Source organism: Echiichthys vipera (genome assembly GCF_963691815.1).
Source record: "Echiichthys vipera genome assembly, chromosome: 13".
In the NCBI taxonomy this organism is placed as follows: Eukaryota; Metazoa; Chordata; class Actinopteri; order Perciformes; family Trachinidae; genus Echiichthys; species Echiichthys vipera.
Genome location: NC_139838.1, coordinates 10,164,780 through 10,176,172, shown reverse-complemented (window position 1 = coordinate 10,176,172; position 11,393 = coordinate 10,164,780). Strand labels below are relative to the sequence as shown.

General features: G+C 42.4%; 1 protein-coding gene across 1 annotated transcript in view; it reads left to right on the top strand.

Annotated features, from left to right (window-relative positions):
• irx1b (iroquois homeobox 1b) overlaps positions 1-2,375 on the top strand; it is a gene marked incomplete at its 5' end in the record, with an annotated part of 3,617 nt that extends 1,242 nt beyond the window's left edge. Inside the window, 4 exons of the mRNA XM_083925746.1 lie at positions 1-55; positions 466-1,261; positions 1,483-1,543; positions 2,151-2,375. The exon at positions 1-55 is cut by the window's left edge and continues 188 nt beyond it. Of these exons, the coding sequence (XP_083781872.1) occupies positions 1-55; positions 466-1,261; positions 1,483-1,543; positions 2,151-2,199 (961 nt within the window). The 3' untranslated portion in view covers positions 2,200-2,375. The remainder of the gene's footprint in view (positions 56-465; positions 1,262-1,482; positions 1,544-2,150) is intronic.
• Between the last annotated feature and the right edge of the window lie 9,018 nt (positions 2,376-11,393).

The following is an 11,393-nucleotide window of genomic DNA, read 5'->3' as shown; positions in this document are numbered from 1 at the left end:
CACCAAAGGAGAGAAGATCATGTTGGCTATCATCACCCGGATGACACTCACACAGGTGGGTTCATGTTTCAGCGGTGGCCTGGCGTTTAACACCCTGGATAACTCCGGGGGACATTTGATCAGACAGTTTCCATATAAAAAGATGGCACATTTGCTTGTTTAAAGGTGATGTCATAGGCGACTTATCACTTGACCTGAGTGCAATAGTTCATGAATCTACTTATTACATTACTTGTTATGATAATCCCGTTGCCAGTTGTGGGATTTGAATAAAGCACACTTCCACCCTTGAGAGAAAAGTCTCCAGAAATGTTTGATTTGAAGCTGGTAATGAAGAATAACGGAGAAGAAGAATGAAGGTTTTTACATATTGAATGATTCCATATTTTGCAGCCCTGTATTGTCAAAGTGACAGTGGCTTTATTCCGATTTATAATGCGTGTCAAATCTATTTCCTCCTCCCAGGTTTCGACGTGGTTCGCGAACGCGCGGAGACGTCTGAAGAAGGAGAACAAGGTAACCTGGGGCCGCAGCGCCGAGGACCGGGACGGCCGCATCTTCAGCAGCGATAACGAGGACGAGCACGGCAAGAACGGGAGCGACGACGAAGACGAAGAGGAGGAAATTGATTTGGAAACCGTCGATATCGAGAGACCCGAGGAGCAGCGAGCGGGGGAGCAGGGCTCTGGGAAGGGAGAGGAGGAGGCGGCGGGACTGGCCGACAGAGAGCAGGCCTCGGAGCCGAAGAGCTCAGAGAGCAGCAGAACGCTTTCAGTTGAGGGCCTGCGAGGAGTGGAGGCGGCTATTTCTCTCAATAGATCGCCTGTTGTCAAACTCGCAGTGGATCATTCTCCCAGCAGACAGGAGTGCCAGAGACCTCCGCAGAGCAAACCCAAAATCTGGTCCCTGGCTGAGACCGCCACGGCCCCCGACAGCTCTCACAAACTTTCCCCCGCAGCCCATGCGCACCAACCGGCTTTGGCCTCCGCCGGCCACCCGGCCTTACTCCCGGGTCATGGGATTTATACATGCCAGATTGGCAAGCTGCACAACTGGGCCAACGCGGCTTTTCTGAATGCCAACTCTATTTTGAACATGAGGTCGCTCCTCGGAGGGGCGCCGGCCGGACACCTGCCTCTCCATGGCGCAGTGCCGATTGCGCGTCATGACGCACGGCCGGCGGCGGCGGGCCCCGGGACTTCGGGGACGGAGGATGACAGTGATGTAGAGTCGTCGGGAAGCTTCAGTCCAAAAAGAGATGGTATGGACTGCATTTGATTGTCCAACCCTCTGTAATGCATATGTTTACTAAATAGGCCTCAGTAGAACCACTGTGACGCACAAGAACCGATCCAACAAAATAATTATCCACAGGACAACATAAAAGTACAATTTAAAAAGGATTTTTTTTTTTTTTTTACAGATAATTAATTCTAACAAACTGTTATTTATTTGCTTTTCTTTTCTTTTCTTTTTTTACAGACGAAGAGAGCGACCACAGGCCGGATTCCCTGAAGTCCCCGTTCCAGCTGATCACTGACAGGTAACCTCATGCATTCGAAATCAATTTGGCATCATGACATTATCAAGCTCAATTTCTCTCCACATGTCTCCTGCTAAATGAACCTTAAAGCAGAGGTAAACAATGTTACACCTGACTGGACGGAAGGCAGACTTGAGCACATAAATCATGTGATTGAGTCCCCACTTTAACGCCTCGCCAGGCAGCAGCAGTCTAATATAACCCCCCCCCCCCACACACACACACACACAAACACACACACACACGCACACACACACACACACACACACACACACACAAACACACACACACGCACACAACAACGCAGAGTTATCGCCACCTATGTCATTTAAATAATCTGCCGCCATTTATTCACGCCCCCTCAGTGAATGCTAAGCTAATGTATGTCAAAGAAAACGCTGATAGCAACACCAGGGATGCAGTGGAGGGTGAAAAGACATAAAACAATTTACTTATAGTGTTTTTTTAATTTGCATAAATAGAGTTTAACATTTAATGTAGATGGTATTTACAAATTAAACTCTGGTGTCTTATTCTAAGTATTGAGGATCAAATGTTTGAGGTAAAACTTCACCACTGACCTTTGTTTTCTGTGTGTTCCCTTCAGACCTCACCACGGAACAGCACCACAGCGAGTTCTGACAACGACATTATGAGAAGACAAAAGAGAGAAAAAAACGAATAATTTTATTTAACGGAGAACAGTTTAAGGAAGGCTATTTTCTGACAGCGCGGCCTGTCATAGTATTACTGTTTAGCTTCTACATGCAAAAGAGATGGTTGTTTTTGTCACAGATCTGCTTGTATCTCTCTTTTATGTCCTATGTTTCTTCTTCGCCTCCTCTGTTGTGAATGGAAACCTTGAAAAATTGTAAATACAGGATATGAATTTGTCTTTAAAGAATATATTTTTTGGGAACTAAATAAATGTCATTATAGTCATTTATTATTGGAGAGTATTTTCCCTGATTAGAAATAATGTTCTGTGAAAAAAAAAGAAAAAATCAGGGGTGCAGCAGGGATAGAGAGGTGACTTAAACCTCGAAAATCCAGTGCTCGACTGTTAATTTGGGGGTTTATGCTCATTTTAAGTGTTGATCAAGATTTGTATAGTGTTAATTCACAGCATATTATTTCATCTGACAGACATCAGGTTTAATGGACACATTAGAATCATCCCATCATAAAAAAAGGTATTTTGATTTTCCTCCCTCTAAGAAATTAAGTGTGAAGTCACAGATTATTTAAGGGGATATTATAAATTGACATACAATAATATATAAAATATTATTGATTTCCACTTGCGTAGTGATGATCACAGCGTACCCATCTTTTCATTGACCCCTTCCACGCCCTCCCTGACAACTAAACCATGCAGTGTCAGCCCTTTTTAGTAAGAAAAGTCTCACCTTTATTGAAATCTGCACCCTCGCCAAAACTCGGAGAGACTTATGCCAGCGCCTTGGAAGCCACTGCAAACGCTGCGGAAATTGAAATTGAAGATTTCCAGGACCTTAGGAACCTGCGCCTGTGCTTTCAGCCCAGGCCTCCTTGCTTTAATGTTGGATTATACCCCCTCAGTGCCACCACTGCCGCCTCTGAAATATGGATCAGACGGCAGGAAAGGCCAGCAGCCAGTATGGGGGCGGCAGCTCAGGGGGAGGTGGATGGGAGGGGTACAGGGCTGTGTGTGTGTCACTCTGAGCCATCCTTGACGTTCACAAGCCCAAAGACAGGGTAAAAAGGGAGAGAGGGGACAGTGGGGGGTCTTAGGGCGGTTAATAGTGAGTGTTTCTCAAAGCTTTGGTGCTGTATACATGCTTGAATTAGCAGCAGGTCATGCATGCCACATGATTTGAGTCCTCTGGCCTCTCAAGGGGCATGGGCTGCCTCAGGTTTATGTACAGACAGAATTTAGATTTAATTGCAAACTTGCTATGCAGACAATGCTAGAACTATTTAAAAGTTGTATATTAAGCAACTGCTTTAGGTTCACACACGCTCGTCAGCAAGCGGCTATGGTCTCCTAGTAAAATGTTGGATTGTTGAATTTCATTTGGTCAGATGTTCAGTATGTGGATTCGATTAGTGAAATGGTTAGAATTGGGTTAAACTTGAGCCAGGATGGGTACGGTTATGTGGTCTGCAAAGGCATAACAAATATGTGCCAGTGTGATGGAAAGCTTCTCGTTCATTTATAAGTGAAATGAAGGGGCACTTTTGTCGATACTTTATTATTTTTATTTGCAGTGTGCGAACTAAAAGGGCTCATAGCTCACACTCATAGCTGCATGAAGGCCCACTTGCTTTGTGTCACCACGTTTGATGTATCAGTCAGTGACCATAATCAGACCTCCATACGACGAAATAATGTTTGTTTAAGTGAGTTTTGTTTTTGTTTTCCAGGCTTAAATGGTGATGGCAGGAATAGCATGCATGCCACTGATTAATCATCATCATACATGAGTCATCCATTAATAACAGATTCATTTTACACATGATCCATGATGGTGAAGATAGCATGTTTTATTTAGAGAAGCGAAGCTCCTCCTGGCTTCCCCTTTCACATGTTACCTAAACATAGCATGAAGTTGTTTGGGTGTGGCCCTCGCTGCAGTACACTGAAGTACACAGTCAAATGGTGATTTGAGCAGGCAGGACACACAGTAACAGAATCAGAGCCACCAGGTTCTTGGACCTGCAGATTAACTCAATGCTGCCACCTCACTCTCAGAAAAAGTAAAGCAGAATTGCACTTTACAACTGTCACTGTGTCTGTGTCCTCAACTCCCCGCTGGCGTAACAATACATGAACTACAGCTCCCTGTTTTAATTTAATTCCTAACAGTTGTTAATGTGAAAAACACAGTAATGTTAAATATGCATGTTGGAGCTGCATTCTGAAAACCATGTATCTCCAAATTTGATGGTATTATTATTTTTTGTACTGAAATCCACATAAACATAAAAAGGAGTAAAAACCCTGCAGATTGCTTAACAAATGCATCCTCAAAAAGCTTAAACTCCTTCTCATGAAATTTATAGATTCATTTGGAGGTATGTGGTTTTCATGGGACAGAAACAATTTCAAGCTGCTAATAACATTGTGACTGAGGATTTCTATTTGACTCAAATGACCAAATTACACAACAAAGACCAAGCAGTCGTAAGTCAGACTGTACATCTAGTTTAGCTTTATTAATTAATGTGCACATATCGTGCCAGAAATTAATTTGTATCTTTATGGAGTATGTTTGAAACATTTACTTTGCAAAATGTGCTCGTATTCTAACTCTACCTGTATTCACCCTTTGTCTAAAGCATTCTGTTTTAGCGTCTGTCTCTTTAAGACCCCCTCCTGAAAGAGCCCAGTCTGCTCTGATTGGTCAGCGTTTCCAGGTTTTCAGCATCAGCACTCTCGGCATCTCTGCACCCTCATTGCAGTCGGGGAATGACTGTAACGGCACTGCACTTTCTACCTTACGGCTTTTTTAAAGACACAGTTTCTGAATATGGGCTGCACCTCGACCTGCTTTATAATCCAAAAAAAGACATCGTAGCTCCACAGTCGTTGTCTGAAAAAACATTGGCAGTGTCTGTTTCTGCAAATCACAGAAATGTTGATATTAAACAGTTTTTGCAGCCTTTTAAATCTTTATGCAATGTGAACATAATAAGAAAACACACACTTATTTCAACCCTAAACGTAACCATGTAGTTTTGATGCCTAAACCTAAGTAAATGAAATGATTTTGTTTGACTTCAAAACGTTAATCGTGTGTTTAAAACTGCAGCCGTGGTGCATAAAAAAGTGTTGGTATGTGACGAATAGGGAATGTGTTTCAGGCGGTCAGAAACATAGAGAGTCAATGTACAGGTATATGTGGTGCTGCAGAAACGTAACATTTTATCCTGGCGACTTTGTTGGGTATCACTTTGGGAAATACGCTTATTTACTCTCTTGTTCAGAGTTGGCACACACAATCCAGTCATCGGAAAACACACTTTAGTAAACCACAGAACGTCGAACCCCAACATTTCTGAACCACTGTAACCCATTCTCGTTCGCCTACTCATCACATCCCCACAATTTAGGATGCTCCACAGTCGCAGTTTAAAACATGTGGTTAACGTTGTGAACTCAAACAAAAACTATTAACTTTATCAAAAGTATCAAAAATACATATGTAGGTTTTGGAAAAGATTGTGCTTTGGATTGAAATAAGTTAGCGTATAATGTAACTAAGACCTTGATCCATCCACCCCAACCTCCTCCCTAAGCCGAGTTTGAGGCTTGTTGCACTACATCACCTGAGTTCTGGAGCACTTGCTGTCAGTTGAAAGCAATGTGTGTCATACAGACGCTGGAGGGTGCCAAAAGCATTTCATATCAACGCGTAATTGAACTTTAATTGTTGCACTCTGTTTTTTGTAAACAAACAGAATATAAAGTTGTATTTGGGAGGTTTAGGCTTCATTAGAAGACAGAATCAGGCTAGTCGTTTTCCCGTTTCCAGTCTTTGTGTTAAGTTAACATAACCGGCATATTTCCTGCACAAACATGACGTGGTATCAATCTTTTCATCTAACTCTCTTCAAGAACAAAATGAAAGCAAATTTCTTAAAATGCTGAACTATTGCTTTAAACCTGACATGAGTACGAGGTGTGGGAAAATAATTAATTTCCTGTGTTTTCCTAGCTCAAAAAGTCTGTATGTCTTAATCCCCCCCTCCCACCACCACCACAACCCTCATCCATCCTTTCACAGACAGAGAAAGAGTCAGAAAAGCAGAGATAGAAAGAGCAAACTCGAGTGTAAAGAGAGCAAATGAGAGATAGAGAGGGGGAGAGAGATGATGCAGTGAGAGCTGTCATTGATGTGGGAACAGCATGGAGGGAAGCCAGACACTTGAGGCCATTTTCACTTCCTCTGCCAACTCTGACAGACTGCCATCAGCACCGCTGAGGAGAATATCAGCCGCTCTTTCTCTTATACACACTTCACTTTTTCCACACTTCATCCCAGCCAGATCACGCTACTGTTCTTCCAAGTACCCAAACAATATGTTATTCTTTCAAAGCTGGATATCAGTGAGCTTAGCATGATGGGGTTGAAAATGACATCAAATGGCTGTTTAATGAGTTACGCAGCGTGTCCAAAACATGCTTTGTTATGAAAGGAGTGGAAAAAGTGAGCAGATCCAAAATATGATTAGTGTATTCTGGCGGGTGCTGCCGGAAACTTCTTCAGAGTTTCAAAGTTTGCGCTTCATGTCGGTTGTTTGTCACCCAAGCTGCCCTGAAACTTTCCAAAAAATAGAGCTGGTAAACACTGTATAAAAAAAGAAAAAAAGCCACAAGCAAGGAAAACAAACGGCTCTAACACTTCTGAATTACACTGTATCGGAGTTTTTAGAGTCATATCAACCTCTCAATTACTCATGGTGAATAGAGTCTTCATTGGTGCTTTGGTATTCTGATATAGGCTCTTCGGTGAGTTCTTATCCCCATTAAAGAGGTAGATTATGGAAGGGATTTGTCTTTGATTTGCCTGTCCCACTGCTCTTTTCTGTCAGCACCTCGCTCTCTCAAAAAAAAAATCTGTCCCTCTCTCTTTTTCTCTCCGCTTCTCTATCTGTCTTGATGGGATGTTCAGGGATTGAACAATGATTGCCTCCATGTGTCATCCCCCTCACACTCCCACCCTCAGCCACCCTCCTGTGATTATGACCACATGTGTGAGGGCCCCTGGTCGCCTGAATAGATTTGTTAAAGGCCCCCAGTGGATGAGAGAGGCCCGGTCCCCGTAGCCAGGCCCTCATGTGTAGATCTATCCCCTTTTCGAGGCACTCTGCGTGGGGGTGAGCTCCCTGCCAGTCCCCCACCTTCCACCACAGTGGTTAACCCTCCTACTCTTCTCCGCTCCTCCGCCACGCAGAGATAATCAGGCTTATGTAAAGACGACGTGCTCTTTTGACAGTCATCAGCTCATCAGTGATCCAATCAAGCCCAAATCCGCCATTGTTCGCCCCTCAAAGTGTCTCAAATCCGCTTGTGCAGGAGAGAGGGGCTGCGCTCTTTATCCTGCCAATCACTCCTGACATTCCTGCCCCTGTTGCCATGGCCTGGGGTCAGAGGTTGGGAAAACAGAGAGCATGAGCTGACTCGGGGAGAATGGTGGAGCGCTAAAGAAGGGACTCTCCTTGCAACGGCCCCATTGGTCAGCCAACGCAGGGGGTAAATGTAGACAAGTTAGGACTCTATAGCCCCGCTGAGAGGGCCAGTCGGACAGAAAGAGACGTGGGCAGGGGAGGAGAAAGAAGGGGGGATGATGAGGCAGAGAAAGGGCTAAGGGAAGAGAAAGAGGGCAAGAGAGGTGTGTGTGGGGAAAGGAGGAAAAATAGGGTTAGGGAGGGACAGTGTTTGATTGCCAAATAGGCTTTGCAGAGCTTGACCTCGAGGGGCTCGGAGAAGAAAAGGCCTGACACACAGTTAAAGAAATAATGAACATACGAGTTAATATTTCTTGAATTTTAAATGGCTTTTCTAACATTAAAATGTTGAAAATTAAGTATTTTTTCTGCAGCAAAACAATCCGATGTTAGTAATTCTATACTGTTGGAGCTAAAGAACAAACCACCGACAAAAACCAAAATGTTTGATCTGTGTGTGAGAGTGTGTGTTTGTGTGTCAGCTGCTGAGCTGTAATTTGAAATGGAAATGTACCTCCCAACGCAATGAAGCTAATACATGTCATTGCAGGATAAACGGGGCACTGGGTTAAATCCGTTGTAATGTTGTCAAAAGAATAATTTTCTGTACCCAATGTATACGTAAGTGAGCAAATGTTTAGCCTGGACGAGATATCATAGGGAATTTACGCCATTCACTGTTCCTCCATAGGGATTAGTGGAATTAAGCGTTTACAAAAAAGCAAAGTATCAAAACTCATGAGTAATTCAACAATTCTGAGTTTACCGAGGGCTGCTTCTTTGCCTGCGTTTATTGTCGCGTTGCAGCTGCGAGTACTATACAGACAAATAGCAAACATTGTCAATGTCTTTTAAGGGAGACAAATTTAATATACAGGGAAAATACACACAACAAATACTATGAAAGGGTGGGAGTGATAAGTCTTTCTCTTGTTGCCTGCCCATTCATGGCAATAATCTGAGGGAAAAAGCAGATTAGGACAGAGAGGGAGGGTTCGTGGCTGAGTGTTCGCATCGCTGGCTCCTTTCAGCCATTTTGAAACAATGTTTATCCACTGGTTTGTTATAGCGTAGCAACTTAGCTTAGTGTACTGCTGAGAGAGTCCTGAGGGGGCTGAGGACTCACTGCGTCTTTGTTCAGCATCCATTGAGACACGCTGGTGTATTAGAGCAGGGCGGAGAAGCTGCACAAAATTAATTCATATGTGATCTTAGCGATCTCTCTCATTTACGTACGCCTCAGTTTGGGAAATACCTGGGAATTGTTGCAGGGAATGTTCTCATCAGAGTCACATTGTAGGTTAATACAGCCAATGTTTGCACGTTAGGAAGAAAACCAGCCCTTTGCTTAACCTTTGTGGCATTTGAGCTGCAGAAAATCTCTATCATAGGTATACTATTATCTGCCAGTGCAGGAAGATTATCTCAACTTTTGTAAAATGGGACTTTAAAATGGCCATAATTGATGTTTTTACATTATTCACGAAAGACAATGTTGTGAAAGGGATAGCTTGAAGTGATGAACCTACTGAGAATCATCACCTGGATCTGATTTTTCAGCTAATTGTTTAGCTGTCCGGCTCACAGCTTTTGCTTCACTCTTTTCGCTGCCATGGCAGACAGCTGTTTTCAGTGGAACAGCTCTAAAACCTCACTGTACACTACCTGCTCAGCACCACACAGCAGACAGACACAGTTAGAGAGCTGGAGTTAAAAATTAGAGAACATTTGATAAATACTTGATTTATTCTGAAATTCTGTTATTTTTTATTGTTCATAATTTGATAGAATATCTACTGTGGTTAGGGGAATAATCAGATTATTTAAGTTTCCCCTCGTGAACATGAGAGGGGGTTTGAATTTTCTTGATAGTGATGTTACTTTCCATGGCGAAGTTGTCCCTTGGTTTAAAGGTAACGCTCTATCGTTGTTGTTTTTTCACGTTGTTTTCGGTGCCGTTGATCCTGGTTGATTCTATTTCCAGGTCAAACGCAACTGCCGTGGAGTAGGGAGGGGGAGTTATAGCCCACAGAGCGTGCGCAGATGCAAAACCCGATAATACTCGGATTAAGCTGTTTACAGGCATGAATAATCGTGGTACTGGAGGAGTTCTCTAGGTCTGTTAACCGGGGTATGAGAACTCTGATTTTACCCGGGGTAAGGTGTTTACATGGTGTTTGAGAAACCAGAGTATTCCTTAACCTGAATATAATCAGGTTTTGAAGTGTGTGTGAGTTACTGTTCTCTAATTTGGCTCACTTTTTTTTCACAAAATAAAGGTTTTTGTTGAAATGCCTTGGTTATTTGAAAAAACATGCAAGTAAAGCAGTGGTATAGCCACAACGGATATTCTATCAAATTATGAACAATGAAAAATAACAGTATTTCAGAATAAATCAAGTATTAATACTTTGCTTGTAACTTTGTAATGGCTTGGCTTGTCGATCAGTGTCTGTCACCATAATTTTTCTGCCGTACCATTGCCACAGTCAGCTCTTGTTGTTGGCTTTTTACCCAAATTAGCAAGTTGTATCAGAAATCACTCTGATTGGCAGTTCAGCTTAACCATTGCATGGTTTTTGGGTCAAACCGACCTGTTTCAAGTTTTTACAAGAAGAAAAATGTTACAAGTATGATTTTTATTTCTACCTGAAACTCAATGTCCTCAGCTCATTTTATGAATAAACATGTACAAACCAAAAAAATAAAAATAAAATGAGCACACATGCTACTACCGGTATATCCCACACATTTACATCCATATGGTCTTCGGTTTAGTTTGACACAGAGACACACATAAACATGCCCACACACACATACACAAAGATAATGTTACATTATTATGATCTAAGCGCAGAGAATGTTGTAGTAGAAACTGACTGCAATTATTAAACACATATGTTATCTCTCTTGATTGAAAATGAGATAAAGACAATAAAAGTTATATAAAATATATCCCGGGTCAATTTTACCAGAGGGATACTAGAAGGTTCCAAAAGTGAAGACCATACAATAGTTTGGCTATTATGATATGGGGTTGTATGATGTACTTATCCATAGTCAGTGCGTTAGCTACATGAGATGACAGTTAGCACGGTGCTAGTTTGGAAAAGCAGACAGGATTCCTAAAAAAAAGCTAAGCAATGTATTGCTGCAGACGGGTGCAGCACTCTAAACATATTTTAGCCACCTAAAAGACCTAAAAAAAAAAAAAAAAAAAATCCATTTTAGAAGAGTGCACTAATTGAATATTTCATTGCTCTACCTTGCTTTCCTCCAGTTTCTACAGACGTTCCCTCTCTCTCTTTCCGCCGTTCATTCTCCCTCTGCAAAAGTTCTTGTAGGAGCCATTTATGTTAATTGTTGGCATGTTATTATTTAGTTCACAAACATCTTGCAGTATTATTTTTGGACACATGGTGGCAGTTATTAGGAGCGCAGAGTGAATGAGTAGGGGCATAGGTGACAGGAAAGGGCAGGCACAGGTAGAGGGAGCACCAACAGTTCTCACCAGACCGGCAACAGATAAACACACCACCACTGCAGAAATGGAAACCCTGGTTCATCTACTCTCAACTACTTATTATAAGTGATGGATAATCTGTTTTATCACATCTCTAATCACCTGCGTATTAAT